This window comes from Chiloscyllium punctatum, chromosome 16, assembly GCF_047496795.1.
Source record: "Chiloscyllium punctatum isolate Juve2018m chromosome 16, sChiPun1.3, whole genome shotgun sequence".
NCBI classification, from domain to species: domain Eukaryota; kingdom Metazoa; phylum Chordata; class Chondrichthyes; order Orectolobiformes; family Hemiscylliidae; genus Chiloscyllium; species Chiloscyllium punctatum.
Window position 1 is genome coordinate 1544654 of NC_092754.1, and position 22397 is coordinate 1567050.

The 22397-nt window shown below is 44.0% G+C and overlaps 1 protein-coding gene across 10 annotated transcripts in view; it reads right to left on the bottom strand.

Moving 5' to 3' along the window:
* rap1gapa (RAP1 GTPase activating protein a) overlaps window positions 1-22397 on the bottom strand; it is a 558062-nt gene that overhangs the window by 395202 nt on the left and 140463 nt on the right. Inside the window, exon 1 of one of the 10 annotated variants that reach the window (XM_072585947.1) lies at window positions 13883-13938. The exons of 8 other annotated variants lie outside the window; for them this stretch is intronic. Coding sequence is in view for 1 of the 2 variants with exons in the window: in XM_072585940.1 (XP_072442041.1) it covers window positions 12679-12680 (2 nt within the window). In the remaining variant the exon portion in view is untranslated. Of the gene's footprint in view, window positions 1-12678; window positions 12702-13882; window positions 13939-22397 lie in introns of those variants that run through there. One more of the 10 variants, XM_072585940.1, reaches the window with a different exon arrangement.

Sequence of the window (22397 nt, forward strand, 5' to 3'; positions counted from 1 at the left end):
TTTCACAGCAACAGATCCCTGACCTTCCTACACTTGATGCTTTTTCATTAAAGAATAATATATTGGCCAAAGTGTTTTATTTTCCAGAAAGCTAATTTCTGCTGAGAAATTATTCTTTTTCTCTATTTTTCTGAGGAATATGTGCATATATGTGAGTTCTGGGGATATTGAAAGGCAGAAGCATTTAAACCTCGATGTTGTTCTGTATGTTAACCAATTGAATGAGGAGTGGGGTCAGTCGGAGCGATCCTGGGGGTGAACACCAGGATAAATACCTGAGGAGTGGGGTCAGTCAGAGTGAACCTGGGATTGGGCGGCACGGTGGCACAGTGGTTAGCACTGCTGCCTCACAGCGCCAGAGACCTGGGTTCAATTCCTGCCTCAGGCGACTGACTGTGTGGAGTTTGCACATTCTCCCCATGTCTGCGTGGGTTTCCTCCGGGTGCTCCGGTTTCCTCCCACAGTCCAAAGATGTGCTGGTTAGGTGAATTGGCCATGCTAAATTGCCCGTAGTGTGATGGGCAGGGGTAAATGTAGGGGAATGGGTCTGGGTGGGTGATGGGTCGGTGTGGACTTGTAGGGCCAAAGGGCCTATTTCCACACTGTAAGTAATCTAATCTAAATACCTGAGGAGTGGGGTCAGTGAGAGCGAATCTCGGAGGTGAACAGCAGGATAAGTACCTGAGGAGTGGGGGAGTTATTTCAGCTCCTGTAACCCAAAAGTAGGTGACTGGTTTGAACATAAAAGTTCTCAGTGTTATGAACATGAACTGGTTTAACGATAAAGACATGCCCAAGATGCATTATAAATAAGGTGGATGTTATTGAACCTTGTTTTCTTGGTAACTATGAGCTATCCACAAAGTGCTGAAGATGCAGGTCTTGAAGGTAAGTGTTTTAAATGGCAAATCAATCCACCTTTCTCTTGTTTCGTTAGTTGGCTAAAGAGCAACAACAATACATGACCCAGAACAGAATGTGCATCTGCAGGAGCCCCTCAGTAAGGTGATACACAGAGACAGCAAGCTCATGGTTACCTTCTTTTGGTTGAGTGTCAGTCCCAGCGAGATTATTGGAGGGTACTCAGCCACTGGGCTGAGCAAGGTCTCTTACCGTATATTATAATCCTGACCCATTAACTACCCGACTTGTCCAATGGTATCCCCCTTGTCCAGTTCTAACCCTATTTTATTAGGCACCGTTCCCAGAATGCCTCACCACTCACTGATATCCAGCAGAAGATGAGTATCCCTGGGGCCTGCGCCATCTTTGAAAGGCGCCTGTGCACTTGGACATTTGTGTTGCCAATCCGGTGTGACCACTCGCTGGCAGTGTATTGGCACAGCAGCCACAAAGCCACACTGTTCATGGCACAGTGCTGCCATGGCTGGTACTCCCTCTCACACACCACCCCATTCTCTTCCTGTGACCCCCCACCCAGTCACTGTTTACCCACCAGGACACACCGTGTTCCTGTCCTTACCAACATCCTGCCTGAACACCCTCTCTGTTACCACCTCCTTTGTCTGTTCCCCATGCCCACCGGAGACCCACAGCTTAACATTGTCCAGTCGCTAAATGTCACATACAGGGAAACAATTGCACAGTTCCAAACTGTCAGCTTTTTGACAAACAGCAAAAGGGTCTGTACCTATGACTGACAGAACCAGGATCCAAACTGACAGTGCCCCCACCCCCCCACCTCCCTTGACTGGGCTCATGATTAGGCCCCACCCCATATTCCAAGCACGTGAGCAGCCCCTAGACACAGCCTGGTTCAGTGCCTGAGCTGGGGACTGTCCATGTGTTCATCGTGTCCCTGCTATAGTTTCTCAATGCTGGTTGCTGGTGTACTGTACAATGCAGGCCAGTGCTTCATGAGCATCCTACAACTGGTTGGGAAAGATATCATGAGGATCCTGAAGGGTTGCCAAATATTGGATGCCCACATCTGTGCAAGAGGGATGCATACAGCCAGTGCACAAGAACCATGCCCTGAAATGTTTGTATGATGAGCAATATAGAAACTGGGAGCAGGAATAGGCCATTCAGCCCTTCGAGCCTGCTGCACCATTCAATATGACCATGGCTGACCATCCAACTCAGTTCCTGCTTTCTGCCCCATACTGTTTGATCCCTTTATCCCTAAGATCTATATCTAACACCTTCTTGAAAACATTCAATGTTGTCCTCAACCACTTTCTGTGGCAGAGAGTTCCACAGGCTCCCCACTCTCTGGGTGCAAACATTTCTCCTCATCTCAGTCCCAAAGACCTACCCTATATCCTAAGACTGTAACTCCAGGTTCTGGACTCCTTGGTCGTCAGGAAACTGCCTTCTGCATTGACCCTGTCTTGTCCTTTTAGAATTTTATATGTTTCTGTGAGATTTTCCTCACGTTCCCCTAAATGGCAGTGAATACAATACCAACAAGTTCAATCTCTCCTCCTACCTCAGACCTGCCATCCCAGGAATCAGTGGATGTTTTCCACAGCCAGTGATCAGCTGAAGCTGCCAGATACCTGCTGTACCCTCCTCATTGAGAACTCTCAATGTCTGGCTCACTTGGTATATTTGGTAAGATCAAAGCTGAATACTAATGAGGTGAGATGTGTAGTTAATAAAATAATTAATGAGCAATAATTCCCCTTAATAGGCAACTCACTGCTGCACAGTAAGAAGCCTGTCTCACTGCTCAGTAAATACATTAAAGATGCAGTGGGTTCCTCCCAACATGGAGATGGGATTTCTCGAGTAATTCTCTGACAAATCTCTGTACAGTCCAAGTCATTCAGGCCTATGAATCAATTGGAGGTCTCACATTAACGTTTAAACAGCCTGATTGTATGCTGCAGTCTACAGATACAGTTCTAGTATCACACAGTCAAACCATACAGAAGGAAGCCTTTGAGCCATCGAGCCTGTACTATCTCTTGGAGAGGCTTCTCTCATTAGTCTGGCTTCCTTCGCTATATCTGAGCAAAGGTTTTCTTATTGTTCACATTTGGTTAGGGAGTAAAAGTTAGTTTCATTTCTGAATACAAACCAGCGGCAAATTTGAGGAAGATCTTTTCTAGCCAAGTTCATAATGAAACACAGAAATTAAAGATAAATAGGAGCAGTTCCTGGTAACACAAAACTTATCATTTAATCCAGTCACCAAGCTGCAAATAGCTCATGAGTTCCTGAGTTCTCTATTGAGCCAATTTTTTCTCTTAAAGCTTTCAATTCCCCCAAAAACAATATCACGGTCAGGCAGCCTCTCTTGGGAAGCAAGACCTTGCTTTTCACCAGGGCTTGTCCTGTCTCTCTAACCCAAGTCACTTTCCATTTATCCACAATTTCCTGCCATTTTCAAGCCTTCCATTATTGATATCATCTTGGTCAGAAGTCACATGACACCAGGTGATAGTCCAACAGGTTTATTTGAAATCACAAGCTTTTGGAGTACTGCTTCGAAACCTTGTGATTTCAAATAAACCTGTTGGATTATAACGTGGCACTGTGTGACTTCTGACCTTGCCCACCCCAGTCCAACACTGGCACCTCCACAATCATGATATTTTCTTCTTTCTTCTTTCTGTTTTTCTTTTAAATCTTCCCTTCACAGCCTCTGCTACAAATTCATTTCCATGTAAGGTATGCCCTGCCCTGCCCTCACTCTTTGCTTTTTCATTATTATTTTCAACAAATTTCTTTGTTAGTCACTTCCTCTAGTTCTTCATCACTTGTTCGTTTTTCTGTCCCAATTGGATCCGTTCTACTGTCTTTAAAAAATATGCATCTAAGTTATTTAGCGAGTCGCTCGGTTCTTCCACAAGCTCTAAGCCACAAAAACAACAATATCCTTTCTAATCATATATTCCCATTGCTTTCCGTGTTTTATTTATTTGTTGCATCTTCCATTAAATATCATATTTCCGAATACTCTACTGGAAATCTTGCATCAGTTCTAATTCTTCTCGTGACTCTGAGATTAGATTATATTACTTACAGTGTGGAAACAGGCCCTTCGGCCCAACAAGTCCACACCGTCCCGCCGAAGCGCAACCCACCCATACCCCTACATTTACCCTCTACCTAACACTACGGGCAATTTAGCATGGCCAATTCACCTTACCTGCACATCTTTGGACTGTGGGAGGAAACCGGAGCACCCGGAGGAAACCCACGCAGACACAGGGAGAATGTGCAAACTCCACACAGTCAGTCACCTGAGGCGGGAATTGAACCCGGATCTCTGGCGCTGTGAGGCAGCAGTGCTAACCACTGTGCCACCGTGCCGCCCATCTGCTACAGTCTGGCATTGCCAATGTTCCCTTCCATTTCAGAGTCTGTGCCTGCTATAATTTATCCATCTGTTAGTTTCTGTAATCCTTGTTGCTTTACTTGCTGCAAGAGCACTGCCATTTGCGACTTGAACCTGCTGTCATCATCATCCCCCCAAATTAAGACCAGGTTGTGTGTTTTCAAATGTGTCTTTGATCATTGTCAGTTTGTGTGAAGTTAAAAATCTCACACAACACCAGGTTATAATCCAACAGGTTTAATTGGAAGCAAACTAGCTTTCAGAGTGTCGTTCCTTCACCAGGTGATAGTGAAGGGCTCAATCCTTACACAGAATTTATAGCAAAAATTTACAGTGTGATGTAACTGAAATTATACATTGAAAACTATGTGTTTGTGTGGACAGTGAAGAGAGTATACACCACTCTTACCAAGCTCCTCACTCAGTGACACGTGTCTCTGACTCCCTATTGGCTTGTCTCCCTATTGTTCCTTGACCCATAAACAGATCCCTTATGTTGTAATTATATGCATTACTATCATTTGCGAATTTGCATTTTAGAATAGATGCTTTGGGTTTCCGTTCTGTCAAGGTAACATCTTTTTTAAAGAGGTCACAAAATCATTCAGAAAAGTGACCTGAATACATTATTTTCAAGAGAGTGAACGAGCTTGTAGGTACCTCACCACATGCCTGTGGTGATACTAATGAAACGGTTACGCCGCTGAGTTTATGGCTGACCGAAAAACGCTTGATCAAGGGCCATTGATGGTTTAGACTGAGTTCAGTTGAGACAAACCAGGTTTTCAGTTCAGGAGGACTGCTTCATCCCAGCAGCTTGTCAGTTTGTCAGCTTCGTGAAATCTCCAAACTGTGAATCTACGCACAAGTGTCAAGCTGTCAGGACTTAAACCAGATTCAGGCTATCAAAACTGGACTGGAACCAGATTCAGGCTATCAAAACTGGACTGGAACCAGATTCAAAACTGGAAGGAAATCTTCAAACTGTCACACGAATGCAAGAAGAAAAATTAACAAAGAGTCAGTTTATGAAGAAATTAAAGCATTAGGATTGGAGTCATATTTCTCTGAGACTGAGCACTGAAAGGAATATTGCTGGGAAAAAGGTCGGATCCATGTTTTCCATAGTTAGGTTGAGATTGTGTCAAACTGACTTACACACCACACACACACAAACACAATCTCAAATATAGACATACAAAAATATCAGCTTAATTTATATAATAAAGAAATTTGTTAGCCCAATATGTTGGTGAATGTGTTCAGTGACTAACAACCATGGCCATCAAATTGCAAAAAATGAAACATATGATTTATCAAGCCCGTTCAACTTGAAGATCTGACCCACACAATAATTCCATCAGCTGGGATTATAGTACTTGTGAGTCAACTTTCTCTGTAGTCTTCTCCAATGTCTTTCAATTTTGTCAGGTATCTAATCTGATCAACCCAATCAAATGTTATTCCAAAATCCACAAAACAGACATCATTGAGCTAGAAGAACAGCATAATATTGACATTTTAAATTGGATCAGAAACCAGGGGGTGAGATACAAACTGCAATAAAGCAGATAAGATCTGGAAAAATGGCTGGAATCGACAAAGAACTGGCAATGTTGATGAGAAACCGAGGAAAGTAACTAAGATCTATACTTAACATCGATGCACCAAGCTGTACAAATCAGGAGAAAGCCCAGAGAAGTTCAGGTTCAGACTGAATATTTTCTAAGGCTGGGCTAGGTAGGGTCTAACTTGAAAGGGAGTCAAAGGATATCAGAGCGGGGACGGGATGAGTCGGCAGCAAAGTGGAGTTGAGGTCACAATCTGTGTACAAGTTGTCTGCTTGTTCAGACATTGAAGGGTGAGTTGAGAATTGCAACATACAAAGGGGTTGGAATAAGGCAGGACAACATTAGAGATAGCCACTTTGGATTTCAGGAGAAAAAGGGATAAGAGGAGCAATCAACAATCCCAGGATTAACCCATGAGTGTAGTTCAATAGTTAGACAGGATGTGTCGTTATATTGTAGAGTTTGCTCATAACTGTGGGATATTGTGAGTAACTTTATGACAGAAGCTGGCACAAACTAAACCAATATTTCATATGAGATTGCAATTAAAAACATTTTAATCTGTTTACTGTTTTAAAGTTTCAGCAGCGCTTGCTCTACATTTTTGAAATTGATTCGCTAAGCTTCCTCATTCTGTTTCAGTTCTAATTTTTACTGTAAATTTGATGTTGTTTAATAAATATTATAGTGTGGACATATCCTTGTGTTAAAGGGATCAAAGGGAATGGGGGGAGGGGGGAGGGAGGAGGAACAGGGGACTGAGCTCGATGATCAGCCGGGATCATACTGAATGAAGCAGCAGACTTGAAGGGCCGAATGGCCTGGCCAGTCTTTATTTTCTGTGTTTCTATGTTTTAGCAAATTGATGACCATCTCAGGAAAAATATTTGAAGCTCTTTTGTTTTCTTTTCACCTGTGCTCCGAGTCAAAAGCGTAAGCTGAAAAATTCTCACTGAGAAACAATGGTAGGGGTATTTGAGAAGAAAGCTGAGAAAGAATGGAATCTTAGCAGGAATTTTCACCCTTTCCTGATGCTCCATGGGGGGGGAAGGGCAATCAAAGTGATTGATTTCTCCATTCTCCCATCAACATTACAGCAAGAGATCCCGAGAAGGGGAATAGAGACAACCCTGTGAATTATAGACCAGGGAGCCTTACTTCGGTTCTGGGTAAAGTGTCAGAAATGGTTATAAAAGATAGGAATAAGTTGACCAGGGATAGTCAACACAGTTTTGTGAAAGGTAGGTTGTGCCTTATTGAGTTCTCTGAGAGGGTGATTTAGTGAATTGGATCAGAAATTGGCGAGCTGAAAGAGGACAGAGGGTGGTGGTTGATGGGAAACGTTCATTTTGGAGCTCAGTTACTAGTGGTATACCACAGGGATCTGTTTTGGGGCCATTGTTGTTTGTCATTTTTATAAATGACCTAGATGAGGGCATAGAAGGATGGGTTAGTAAATTTGTGATCTGACCAAGGGCTGAATGTTCAGATTCCTCACAAAAACTAACACAGACAGAAGAGTGGAGAGTCTGAAATAAGAATTGAAAATACTGGAAATACTCAGCAGGTCAGACAGCATCTGTGAAGACAGAAACAGGGTTAACCTTTCAGAACTGATGAAAGTACAGATATGTAATATGCCACTTCTGTTTCTTGCTGTGCAGATGCTGCCTGTTCTGTCAGGTGTCTCCAGTGACATTTGTTTTTAATTCAGCCAGTAATAATCAAAACTTAAACTGCAATTGAGGACAAACATGGTGCAATTAGGCACATTGGGATGCTCCTCATTAACCTCTGAACAGTTCTGAAACCTTCAGACATCACATTGTGGAGTCAAGTTAGGTAAAGGGGCAGTACAAAGAGATCTGCGTGTTCTTGTACACCAGTCAATGAAGGTAAGCATGCAGGTACAGCAGGTCGTGAAGAAGGCTAATAGCATGCTGGCCTTCATAACAAGAGGGATTGAGTATAGAAGCAAAGAGGTTCTTCTGCAGCTGTACAGGGCCCTAGTGAGACCGCACCTGGAATATTGTGTGCAGTTCTGGTCTCCAAATTTGAGGAAAGACATTCTGGCTATTGAGGGAGTGCAGCGTAGGTTCACGGGGTCAATTCCTGGAATGGTGGGACTATCTTATGTTGAAAGATTGGAGCAACTGGGCTTGTATACCCTTGAGTTTAGAAGACTAAGAGGGGATCTGATTGAGACTATAAGATTATTAAAGGATTGGACACTCCGGAGGCAGGAAACATGTTTCCGCTGATGGGTGAGTCCTGAACCAGAGGACACAGCTTAAAAATAAGGGGTAGGCCATTTAGGATAGAGATGAGGAGAAACTTCTTCACCCAGAGAGTGGTGGCTATGTGGAATGCTCTGCCCCAGAGGGCAGTGGAGCCCCAGTCTCTGGATTCATTTGAGAAAAAGTTGGATAGAGCTCTCAAGGATAGTGGAATCAAGGGTTATGGAGATAAGGCAGGAACAGGATACTGTTTGAGGATGATCAGCCATGATCATATTGAATGGTGGTGCAGGCTTGAAGGGCAGAATGGCCTACTCCTGCACCTTTTGTCTATTACCTATTATCGTTAGCATCAACAACTGTGAAATGATACTGTAGAATTCTAACAGGCGAATTAATGTTTTGACCAGAAATTCCTCTCCCACTGTGTTGGCAGAGATGCTGATCCATTTGTAAAACAGGACGAGATATATTCCAGAAAAAGCAATGGTAAATGTAAAAACTGCATCCCACGGCTAATCACAGGGCAAACTCAACTCTCACTTTCTTACACCTAATTAACTGCATGGAACAAATGTCTTCAATTATTCTATGATTAATTATTTTAACGAGAGGCATCACAAGATTCTTTCCATTAAAGGTTAATAAGTAACTGGAGATTTTCAAAACTGAATCTGGTAAATTGTTACAAAAACTGCAGGCTGTGATTATCTGAGAGAACAATGTCAGTTTCCATTCACATCAAATAGAACCCACTACTTAACACGGCAAGTTAATTATTTTGAGGAAAATAGGCATTCTGGTTTGGAATGGCTTCCAGGCCCTCATATTGAGAATGGGCATTTGAAAAGAATCTCCCCAGAGTCAAGGGAAAATGTTAGAGGGAGGGGAGTAACGATGGGAGAACAGAAAGCCGAAGCAAGGAGAGTGAACATATTGACATCTTGTGGTTCCTAACCATTTGAAGTAATCACATTGGAGACTGTGGAATGTCAGTAAGTGTATTTTTCTCTCTGCTCTCCATGCAGCTGTAAACTGACAAGGTTGAGAAGATATTAATTGATGTGTGACTCCAGTGCAGCAGTAACATGTGGCACCTTGGGCTATAGCTTCCTACAACAATTCATTCCTGTCTGTTTTACAAATACCATCATAATATTGGACTCCTCTTTCTTTAAAAATGATGCTTCAACATCGATAGAACTGTTCCTATGGTTGACATTTTTCTTAAATAAAAAGAATTAACAATTCATTTTAAAATATAAACGGAACATCTTAAGAGTCATTTATAGCTTGTTTTGTTAAACATATTATTCATCTCATTGCTTCCTGGTGGAATGTTGTGCAGTTAACATCACTTCTCTCAGTCATGAGTTCATGCGTTGCATCAATGAAGAGTTGCCTGTTGCTCAGTGTGTTGTGGACCTTCTGTCTGGTGTATTTTATATTGTGTACCGTACAGGGGATGTCAATGCAGCAAGGGTGTGAATGTATTGGAGAGAGTGCAGAAGTGATTTACAAGAATGGTCACAGGGATGACTTATTCCAGTTACGAGGTTAGTTTGGAGAAGTTGGGACTGTTCATCCTGAAGAGAAGAAGGCTGACAGGGAGATCTGATTGAGGTTTCAAAGATGAGGAGCCTGCTAGACAGAGCAGTCAGGGAGCAGCTGTTTCTGCGCGTAAAAGCTCGTAAAGGAATGAGACAGCATAGATTTAAAGTGATTCAAATGAAGCAAGGGCAATGGGAAAAGAACCCATTTCACTCACCGAGTCGTTGGGGTATGAAATACATTGCCTGGAAATGTGCCAGAGGCAGCTTCAGTTGAGGTATTCAATGGAGAATTGCTTGGTTACTTGGATAGAAATGGTGTGCAGGGATATAGTGGAAAGGCAGGAAATTGATACTAGGGAATAGAACTGGTGCAGGAACACTGGGCCGAATGGCCTCCTCCTGTGCCATAATAATTCTGTAATTTGATGTTGTTGATGCTGGGTGGTATGCACTGTTTGTTAGTGATGTTAATGTTATCACACTGGTCAATGACAGGTTGGTTTTGTTGATGACCTTCTCTTCTCTCCAGGTTCAGCTCAGATTAAGAAGGTCTCTGTTTGATGTTTCTCAGTCTCAGTCGAATTGGCCTCTGACCTTGGAGTTAGCACCAACCTTTTCTGGGTTCCAGGTTTTTATGACGACATTCCATACAAATGTTGTTTGCCCTTGAAACAGCTCAGGCAGGGACATGGCTTGACTGTTGAAGTAATGACCTGTACATCAAACCGTTGTTGAGTAGAATCCTCTGCTCTTGGTGGTGGGGAACTTGGAGCTGAGAATTATCCCAGATGGTCATGTACCCAAACCCTACCCCTTCCCAACTCTGCCCCTGAATTCCCTGCGTGGAAAGATCAATGGTTGTCAACTAGCTGATGGGTGGCTGAAAGTCTCATTCCGTTACCACTGGGATTAACCCAGCAGCTAGTGGTTCCTGGCCAGGGGCTGGGACAGGAATCACAGGCGCTGGTGCTACTCCTGGCCCAGACCTCAGGACCCGAGACCCGACCTGCTCCTGACCTGAGTAGAATGGCTCTGACCTTGGTCCAAGCGCAGTTTGCTCTTCCTTTGTCCCTCAGTATTTCCAGAAAGTTCTGTCCATCTGGATTGTCCTCTAAAACCCCATGTTGACACAGTAACAATGTTGAACCAAAACTCTTTACCAAATCTTCTGGAACCTCTTGCTCAGTGAACAGACCTCACACAATTGCTGACTCTCTCTCATTCCAATAAAAGGGATCTTTGAGTGGACTTTAAGACAATATTCCTGGTAGTTTGCAAATAATCCACTCCCATGGTCTGAGTGATATTTCAGTAACTAACATCTCCCCTGTCTGTGGTGGGAGTTTGTACTTTCAACATTTGTTGCAAAGTGACACCATTCCTTCAATGTTTCTGCTCACACTTCTCAAATCCCACGCTGCCTTCATATAACTAATGGAGTTGTAGGTTTAATTATTTTGAATCCAGCTAGGAACACCACCTTCTAATGGAATGTCATCTCTAATAGCTCAGCATAACTGTACTGCTGGCTGTCTTTTCTGCATCCTAACAGACTTTTGGATCATTTGTTAAAAGAGCTGTCCATTGTTGCTGGTCACATTTCAAATATGACCCAATTTCTGTGGTGCAATGTTCACTGGTTGTTGGATTATTTGACCAGAAATTTCCCATCGTGTGGTTTATTGAGATCAGCTGCAGCTCATTGTGACTGTCCAATGCCAGGTCTATCTGCTTCAGTCCTGTACACCACACAGTTAGCACAGTTTCCTTTGCTTGCCCCTTAAAGTTGGATTGTTTGTAACTATTGAATCCCTGGACTTTCCACTCATTCCCATGGTATAACAGAGCCTAGTTTCATTAGGAACCTATTTTCTTTCTGGGTTTTAGGAAAAGTCTCTGGCACAGTCTTGGCAGTGACTCTGTGCTCCAGGTTTATTGCTGAGAGTGTATTTATCAGCATTTTCCTGATCTGAATGATTGTGAGGATTTGTTTTCTTTAGGAATTGTCACAACGAGACAGTATGTGCTATTATAAAGCTTCTACGTATATTTTGTCCAGGGTCTGGGACAGAGAGGATCATCAGTGCTCAATGACCAGGTGGGGGCTGGGGGGGTGAGGGGCTTGGGAAGGACCTACAGTGGTGGTGTTAAGGGCAGAGACTGCTGAGCTCAGCTTAGGGACAGGGGATGGGACCAGGAGCAGTGTGGATGCTGTGATTTCTGTCCCTGATGGCTCACCCAGGTTCAGCACTTTGGCTTATTTTATGGCTCATTTACCTGGTTGTTCGCTCTCTCTGATAACTTGTCTACTGTTTCCTTTCTTTGACTTGGACATTCTTTCCCAATGATTAGACTTTCAACATTCTCCACAGTTTAATCCATATGCAGAATATTTCTTGCAATGCTACAGTGGTCCTTTCATTTTTCTCACAACTCACTCAATTTTCTCCTTCTCTCTCAAACTAATGAGAGTTGATTTTTTTTTAATTTAAGCCCATTTAGAATGCTGGGATTTTTACTCACCACTGTCACTGTTATGTTTCTCACAGGTTTGAAATAATCACACCTTAGACTCAAAAGGATGGAGTTTTGAGTCTGTTTCTTCCAGTTGTTCATGAGGCTAATGGACAGGTATATTATTGCTCAAGAAATGAGTACACTGAAGCAGTAAAATATGACACCTTTCGATACTTACACCATCATAATTAGTTCTGAATTCGTTATGATAATACAACAGAAATATAACAAACATTTTAAATCCCTTAATGACATGATTGCCTGCAATCATTCCCAGCTCTGTATTATTCCCTAAATGATAACAACATGCCATACTGAAACAAAGAATCCAATTAAAAAAAGCATAGTTTTTAAATAAAGTATTTCACTAAAGGTGACAGATGTCACTCTGTTCCTTAAAGCCTTATCCTAATCATTTTTTGACTGTTTGACATTTCTGGACTTGTCAGTCACAGGGACAAAATGATTTGTTTTTGAGACAGCTTACTCACATTCCCCTTGAGGTTTCCTGAAGTGAAGTCTCTCTGGGAACATCATCATTGACAGTGGAGTTGACTTTGGCAATCAGCCAACTTTGGACCTGTTACCCAGCAATCAGTGAAATTCACTGCTTCAGTTGCAATTCAAAAACAACACTGGGGCTTATGCATGGAAACACATTGATGAACAGCAAAATTGTCCTGAATATTGGGAATCAGAAATCTAAATCCAATAATTCCCAGTTTCAATTAGTTGCCTTATATGATTAACTTCCAGAACATGACAATGATTATTCTTACTCATTAATTATCTGAAAGAATCGTGTTATAATTTAAAGAAAAACTTATATTTATACAGCACATTCCACCTACACGACCAATAAAATAATCACCATTATACTGTAGCAAGCAGGGTAATCAATTGTGCACAGCAAGCTCCCATAAACAGAAATGTGATAACAACTAAATAATCTATTTTTCTGATGTTGATGAGGAATAAATATCAGTCAGTATACAGATGCTAACTCTTCTGTTCTCCCTCAAAATGCTGGCATGGAACTTTCCCATCCATCTGTGAGAGAGACTTTCTGAATGACAGCACCAGACTCTCTCAGTATCTACAGAAAGGAGCACAGAGTACAGTGCTCAAACCCTGGAGTGGGGCCTGAACCTGGAACTTTGTGCCTTTGAGGCAGGATGCTAACACCTGAGCTACAGCTGATGCAATCAAACTGATAACTAATTTGAGATTTTCAATATTGAACATTTCAGATAACTTGTAATACAGAGATAGCTGTTTCTAAGGCCAACATGTTAACATACAGTCAACTGTACTCCTTTTGTATCCTTCACATTGTTAATAATTGTATTGTGACTTGGTTCAGAGTAATAACTCCATCCTCATTATAGGATGTATTGAATGAAAGGTTTATCCAGAATGCACATTAACTATTACGAATAAAGTATAAAAGCAAGAATCTATTTTCAGAATAGTTAGGTCGCTCTCGGTACCCCGTCTAATTTTGTTTGAAAATACAGTTAATAGCCAACTGCTTCACTCATTATGTCTTTCAAGTGATCACAATGTTTTTCTGTCATTCTACTTCAGAACAAAAACTTTCTGCAGTTCGCTTCCCCCCATCACACGGTGAAGCATTGAATACCAGAAATAATTTGTCAGTCTTTACTGCCAACACCTAAACTTCATTAAACCTACCTGCTGGAGGGTGCCTGCGGATGAATAGATACTGCTCCTCCTAATTGGTAACTGATTCTCCCAACAGGAGATTGAGAATTCATTTTTACACCAATGGGATCAACTACTTCTCAATGTCAGAGCTGCTCTGTTTAATGTCTAACGATCCGAGTAGGCAGAGGGAATTTAGGACAGTCTGGGATTGAATTTGTTGCAATACATTTCTGGCTCATTCCGAAGCTGCTAGAACATTGTGATGAAGGAGCTCATTACGATCAGACTCTGCCAATGTTTGGAGATGAAACATTTTTGATCAAGCAGATAATGATTTTGATGGGCTCAATGATTTGGATGAGAATCAGCGCATTACCATTTATTTTACTGGCAGTTTTTCTAAGGGTCATTAACTTCAGTTTGGGAAAAACAGCCAGAAGCTGCCTGAAGTGACTAGGGCAGAAAGAAATCTTCAATCTTCAAGCATATGGAGGTTATTGGGCTAGTGTAGGTTAGGTAGGCTTCGGTCGGCGCAACATCGAGGGCCGAAGGGCCTGTACTGCGCTGTATTTTTCTATGTTTTCTATGTTCTAATTGCGAACATTTGGAGAGGAGGCATCCTAGTCCAAAGCAATGAAATCATATTCCCCACCCTCTCCCCACTCTGGAGGTCAGTTACATTCTGAAGTTGGTACCTCCCAATGTCAAAGACCAACTATCTCCACAAACCACCCAACTCACTGCTCCCTTGTAATTAATGTTCTTTCCATGTTTCTTTTCATCTGACAATATGCAAGCTAACCACCCCCTTCACGCATCCCTCCCCCAAATCCTTTATGTGGAATCAGGAATCACAAACTCCAGGGATCAAAGCATTGGTTGGAATCTATTCCTTCCATCAAACTGGTGGAAAGGAGTGGGAGTGGTGATGATAAGTCGGGTGGATTGGCATTAGGGAGATACCCAGGCACCATGGTAATTAGGTTCTGACTAAGAGGCCCCAAGCATCATCCTTCCAATCTTTCACCAACTGCGGCCCTCAAGTGTCAAGGGTCTTGACATGTCATTTCCACGATTAACTCCGCCCTCGCGACATGTAAGAATAAAATGGCCTGTCTGCCTGGTTATAGGAGAGGGGCCCGGATGGGGGTGGTGGTCTTAATCTGCACCTGTTTGGAGGGTGACTGGGGGCATAGTTCAGGAACAAAGCGGTTGACTGCTTAAAGATACCCATTTTCTACTCTTGCCTCCAACTTTTTGAACCTGTCCTCCTCATTACTCCCACACCATAATCCTTAACACTCCCACAAAGACACCCCCAATATGCACCCTCATTCCCCAAGCTCCTCACCCAACCTGAGTCTGAGATCCTGGACCTTCAAAGTGGCATTGATGGACACAATGCATGCCTGTCTCCAATTGGCTGCTGCATTCATCGCTCTCCCTGGAAGAGATCTGCCAAGTCCATTGGATGTCCAATGGAATGCCAGATGGGCACAGGATATAGGGCAGTCAGTGTGTGGCACCTGCCTCCACTCAGAACAAAACCAACATCTCCAGGCTTTAATGTAGTGACCCAGATATGGAATTAGAATTAGTATTTATTACAATGTGCACTCAAGTACAGGGATACAGGAATAAGGTGAAAAATTGCATTGTTGCTATTCATAACGCCATCTTATGTACAGGTCACCTAGGTACAAAGTCTTGGGTAAAAATCAGAAAAATAAAGAAATAGATTAAAAGTTCAATATTATAGTTCTCAGTATAAAGTAGTAAAAATGAAATAGAGATAGGGAAGGTTAGGGCTGGGTTTAGGACTATGGAGGGTTAGGGTTAGGATTATGGAGGAAGAGCATTAGGGTTACTGAATATTGATATCAGGCTGTGAGCAGTGGGCTATAGTTAGATTTAGGGAAATAGAGGTGTGCCTGAGAGTCCCCTCTGTATTACAGATGGAGCGAGCAGAAAATCAAGGCTCTGATCTTTGCTGAGATGAGATTTCCAAACAGTGGAAAGAATTCTAGGCAGAATTGATCAAATACTGTGATGTCTGACCTTAACAATCGGGTATGAAATGAATTGTACTTGAACGATGACAGGACTGGAGTGGGTTTTACATTCCCCAGCGGCAGATTTAATTGTAAGGTCCTTGTAAAACCAGTGCATGGCCCTCCTGCAGTGTTGCTCCACAACATGCCTGAAATTTAACATGGACATGGAGAATAATGATCTGCTGTAGCAGAATGAAGAGAGATTGGTTTGGGCAGTAGGGAGCTTTTTTAGAAGAGTGAACGCTGATTGGTTTGGGGAGTATAGGTCTCTTGTTGCAGAGTGAAGGATGATTGGTTTGTGGAGTAGAGGTCTCTTGTTGCAGAGTGAAGGATGATTGGTTTAGGGAGTAGAGGTCTGTTGTAGCAGAGTGAAGGATGATTGGTTTGGGGAGTAGAGGTCTCTTGTTGCAGAGTGAAGGATGATTGGTTTGTGGAGTAGAGGTCTCTTGTAGCAGAGTGAAGGATGATTGGTTTGGGGAGTAGAGGTCTGTTGTCGCAGAGTGAAGGATGATTGGTTTGGGGAGTATAGGTCTCTTGTTGCAGAGTGAAGGATGTTTGGTTTGGGGATTGGAGGTCTGTTGTAGCAGAGTGAAGGATGATTGGTTTGTGGAGTAGAGGTCTCTTGTAGCAGAGTGAAGGATGATTGGTTTGGGGAGTAGAGGTCTGTTGTCGCAGAGTGAAGGATGATTGGTTTGGGGAGTAGAGGTCTGTTGTCGCAGAGTGAAGGATGATTGGTTTGGGGAGTAGAGGTCTGTTGTTGCAGAGTGAAGGATGTTTGGTTTGGGGAGTAGAGGTCTGTTGTAGCAGAGTGAAGGATGTTTGGTTTAGGGAGTAGAGGTCTGTTGTAGCAGAGTGAAGGATGATTGGTTTGTGGAGTAGAGGTCTCTTGTCGCAGAGTGAAGGATGATTGGTTTGGGGAGTATAGGTCTCTTGTTGCAGAGTGAAGGATGATTGGTTTGTGGAGTAGAGGTCTCTTGTCGCAGAGTGAAGGATGTTTGGTTTGGGGAGTAGAGGTCTGTTGTAGCAGAGTGAAGGATGATTGGTTGTGTTGCTGACTCAGAATTAGCTTTCCCAGTGAGCTGACCAGTAGACTTGAGAGTTGTCAGTGTGACATTGGCTGAGTGGCCCATTCAATTTTTGGCTGAGGGGGTGATCTTATAGAGGTTTGTAAAATCATGAGGGGTATGGATAGGATAAATAGACAACGTCTTTTCCCTCGGGTACACGAGTCCAAAACTAGAAGACATAAGTTTACGATGATAGGGGAAAGATTTAAAAGGGACCTGAGAGACAACATTGTAGATTAGATTCCCTACAGGATGGAAACAGGCCCTTCAACCCTCTGAAGAGTAACCCACCCAGACACACTCTCCTACATTTACCCCTGACTAATGCACCTGACACTATGGGCAATTTAGCATTAACAATTCACCCAACCTGCACATCTTTGGATTGTGGGAGGAAACCCACACAGACATGGGGAGAAGAGCAAACTCCACACACACAATTGCCCAAGGCAGGAATCAAACCCAGGTCCCTCACGCTGTGAGGCAGCAGCGCAAACCATTGAGCCATCTGTGCCACTCTAGGATAAATCGACAAGGTTTTTTCCCTAGAGTAGGAGAATCCAAAACTAGGGACATAGGTTTATGATGTTAGGGGAAAGATTTAAAAGTGACCTGAGAGGCAACTTTTTCACCCAGAGGGTAGTGCGTGTATGGAATGAGGTGTCAGAGGAAATGGTGGAGGCTGGTACAATTGTAACATTGAAAAGGCATCTGGATGGGTATATGAATAGGAAGGGCTTGGAGGGATATGGACCAAGTGCTGGGAAAAGATTAATTTAGGATATCTGATCTGCACGGACGAGTTGGGCTGATGGGTATGTTTCTGTAATGTATGATTTTATGGCTGTGACTAATTGACTTGGCTGCTCAAGACCAAATACGAAGTGAAGTGGGAAACAAGATTTTGTTCAGCAACTCCTCCACCAGTCCATACACTCTCCATGTTTTATACAAGGTGGCCGATATAAACTCAACCAAGCATTGCACACAGGAACACATAGATGGGCACTTGTCTTTGACCCATTAATAAGCACAATAGACTCCATTTCCACGATCATGCATCCTCAATGGTTAATTTTTCATTGCTTCTGACACATACAAGCAGAGAGGTTTAATTTGTAAAACTAGTCCTTTGAAGCTGTCCACAATATCAATAAACAACACGGTGAAGAATTGGAGTGCCTGGCTTGTACACTCGCTTGCTGATGACAATTTGAAAATTTTGGCTGAAGTTCAAAGGAGCTGCAGCTTTTGAACTCAACACTCGAACATCTCACATTGATGCAGCCAATAATGTTGCTCACATGAATGTGGTGAAGTCTTTTTTTTAAAACATAAATTGATTTTAAAAGAATAAACTGTGGCAAGCATCATACTGGAAGGTATAAAAGAAAGCACACTTTCATCTGAGGAACCCTGCTGCATTAAAACAAACAGTAGACTAAGTAATTCAAATTCAGTCAGTGATCAAGGACAACAGGGTGTGACTGTAAGTGAGGCAGGTAGGAGGATCCTGAGTTCAGGAGTGGAGGAGCTTCCACCCTTGACCTTATCCAACACATATGAGATTCTTGCTCCCTGTACGGGAGGGAAAGGGCTGTGGGCAGGATGAGCCAGCTGACCACAGCACCATGGTACAGAAGGCCATTCAAGAGAGGGGAGCAAAAAGACAAGTAGTTGTTCTAGGGGATTCTATAATTAGGGGCACAGATAGTATCGCTTGCGAGCCGGTGTGAATGGTGTGTCGCCCACTTAATGCCAGGGTGCAGGACATCTCTGACCAGCTTGAAAGGATACTGGAGTGGGAGGGGGAGGATCCAGTTGCTGTGGTCTGTGTTGGCACTAACAACATAGGCAAGGCTAGAGAGGAGGACCTGGTGCTGGAAGAGCACAGCAGTTCAGGCAGCATCCAACGAGCAACGAAATTTCGCTGGTCGTTGGATGCTGCCTGAACTGCTGTGCTCTTCCAGCACCACTAATCCAGTATTTGGTGCAGTCATTGTTTTTACCCGGGAGGAGGATCTGTTTGGGGATTATCAAGCACTAGGAACAAAGTTAAGGAACAGGTCCTTGAGGGTCATAATCTCTGCTAATTGGCATAGGAATAAGAAAATTAGGGAAGTAAATATGTGGCTAAGGGATTGGTGTGGGAAAGAGGAGTTCCATTTCTTGGGGCATTGGCATCAGTTTTGGAACCAGAGGATCTGTACTGATGGGACAATCTCCATCTGAACCAATCTGGAACCAGTATTCAAGCAAAAAGGATGAATAGGGTGGTCACTAGGACTTTAAACTAGTGAGTCAGGGGGAAGGGAAAGGGAAACTGACAGGGAGTATGTTGGTAAATAAAAAGGTAAGCAGCAGGTTAGCATGAATGCAGGAGGGTTTAAGTTCAAGGCAGACTAGGAAAGAAGCAAGAAGGAAAGATAACTCCGGGATATCATTAGAGATGTTGGAAATCATGACAATAAGAAAGCTAGCGCAAAAGGTGCTTTACCTGAATGCTTGTAGCATTCATAACACGGTTGATGAGTTACCAGCACAAATCATCATGAATGAATATGATGTATTAGCCATTTCTCAGTCATGGTTACTGGATGGTCATGACTGGGAGTTAAATATCCAGGGATATCAGACTATTCAGACAGCAAGCCAAGGGAAGTGGTGCAGCTCTGATATTTAAGGATGACATCGGGGATGATACAGATACTACGAAGAACGAGGGTGAATCCATTTGGGTGTAAATTGGAAATTCTAAGAGGAAAAAGTCACTGACAGGTGTAGTCTATAAGTCACCAAATAATAACATCACATTGGGATGTGCAATAAACAATGAAATAACTAATGCCTGTAAAAATGGTATGGCTATTATCATGCGGGATTTTAATCTACATTTCAATTGGTCAAAGCAGCTCAGTCAGGGTAGCCTTGAGGAGGAGACCATTGAGTGTATTCATGATAGTTTTCTTGGACAGTATGTAATGGTTCCGATGAGGGAGCAAGCTATCCATTTCTGTCCTGTGTAATGAAATGGGAATAATTAATGACCTCATAGTTAGCAATCCTCTTGAAAGTAGTGATCACAGTATGGTTGGATTTAGAATACAGATAGAGTGTGTGAAGATAAAATCCAATACACATGCTGGCCTATTACCTGCCCTCGACCTCTTCATTTCCAACTGCTGCCGGGACATTAACCGCCTCAAACTGTCTACACCCCTCCCCCACTCCAACCTCTCACCCTCACAACGCGCAGCCCTCCTATCCCTTGCTCCAATCCCGACCTCACCATCAAGCCAGCAGATAAAGGGGGCGCAGTGGTAATCTGGCGCACTGACCTCTACACCACTGAAGCCAGCCGCCAACTCAAGGACACCTCTTCCTATCGCCCCCTCAACTATGACCCTACCCTCCCATCACCAAACCATCATCTCCCAGACCATACAGAACCTCATCACCTCAGGAGATCTCCCACCCATGGCTTCCAACCTCATAGTCCGGGAACCCCGCACTGCCCGGTTCTACCTCCTTCCCAAGATCCACAAGCCTGACCACCTTGGCCGACCCATTGTCTCAGCATGCTCCTGCCCCACTGAACTCATCTCTACCTACCTTGACACTGTCCTATCCCCCCTAGTCCAGGAACTCCCCACATACGTTTGAGACACCACCCATGCCATCCACCTCCTCCAAGACTTCTGATTCCCGGCCCTCAACGCCTCATCTTCACCATGGATATCCAGTCCCTCTACACCTCCATCCGCCATGACCAGGGCCTCCAAGCCCTCCGTTTTTTCCTCTCCTGATGTCCCCAACAGTACCCTTCCACCGACACTCTCATTCGTTTGGCCGAACTGGTCCTCACTCTTAACAATTTCTCCTTCGAATCCTCCCACTTCCTCCAGACCAAAGGGGTAGCCATGGGCACAGTATGGGCCCCAGCTATGCCTGTCTCTTTGTTGACTATGTAGAACAGTTGATCTTCCGTAATTACACCGGCACCACTCCCCACCTCTTCCTCTGCTACATTGATGACTGCATTGGCGCCACCTCGTGCTCCCACGAGGAGGTTGAGCAATTTATCAACTTCACCAACACATTCCACCCTGACCTTAAATTTACTTGGACCATCTCTGACACCTCCCTCCCCTTCCTGGACCTCTCCATCTCCATTAATGACGACCGACTTGACACCGACATTTTTTACAAACCCACCGACTCCCATAGCTACCTGGATTACACCTCTTCCCACTCTATCTCCTGAAAAAATGCCATCCCGTATTCCTAATTTCTCCGCCTCCGCCGTATCTGCTCCCAGGAGGACCAGTTCCACCACAGAACACACCAGATGGCCTCCTTCTTTAGAGACCGCAATTTCCCTTCCCACGTGGTTAAAGGTGCCCTCCAACGCATCTCGTCCACATCCCATACCTCCGCCCTCAAACCCCACCCCTCCAACCATAACAAGGACAGAACGCCCCTGGTGCTCATCTTCCACCCTACCAACTTTCGCATAAACCAAATCATCCGCCGACATTTCCGCCACCTCCAAACAGACCCCACCACCAGGGATATATTTTCCTCCCCACCCCTTTCCGCCTTCCGCAAAGACTGTTGCCTCTGTGACTACCTGGTCAGGTCCACGCCCCCCCCCCAACAAGCCACCCTCCCATCCTGACACCTTCCCCTGCCACTGCAGGAATTGCAAAACCTGTGCCCACACCTCCTCCCTCACCTCTATCCAAGGCCCTAAAGGAACCTTCCACATCCATCAAAGTTTTACCTGCACATCCACTAATATCATTTATTGTATCCGTTGCTCCCAATGCGGTCTCCTCTACATTGGGGAGACTGGGCGCCTCCTAGCAGAGCGCTTTAGGGAACATCTCTGGGACACCCGCACCAATCAACCAAACCGCCCCGTGGCCCAACATTTCAACTCCCCCTCCCACTCTGCCGAGGACATGGAGGTCCTGGGCCTCCTTCACCGCCGCTCCCTCACCACCAGACGCCTGGAGGAAGAACGCCTCATCTTCCGCCTCGGAACACTTCAACCCCAGGGCATCAATGTGGACTTCAACAGTTTCCTCATTTCCCCTTCCCCCACCTCACCCAAGTTCCAAACTTCCAGCTCAGCACTGTCCCCATGACTTGTCCGACCTGCCTATCTTCTTTTCCACCTATCCACTCCACCCTCCTCCCTGACCTATCACCTTCATCCCCTCCCCCACTCACCCATTGTACTCTATGCTACTTTCTCCCCACCCCCACCCTCCTCTAGCTTATCTCTCCATGCTTCAGGATCTCTGCCTGTATTCCTGATGAAGGGCTTTTGCCTGAAACGTCGATTTTACTGCTCCTCGGATGCTGCCTGACCTCCTGTGCTCTTCCAGCACCACTAATCCAGAATCTGGTTTCCAG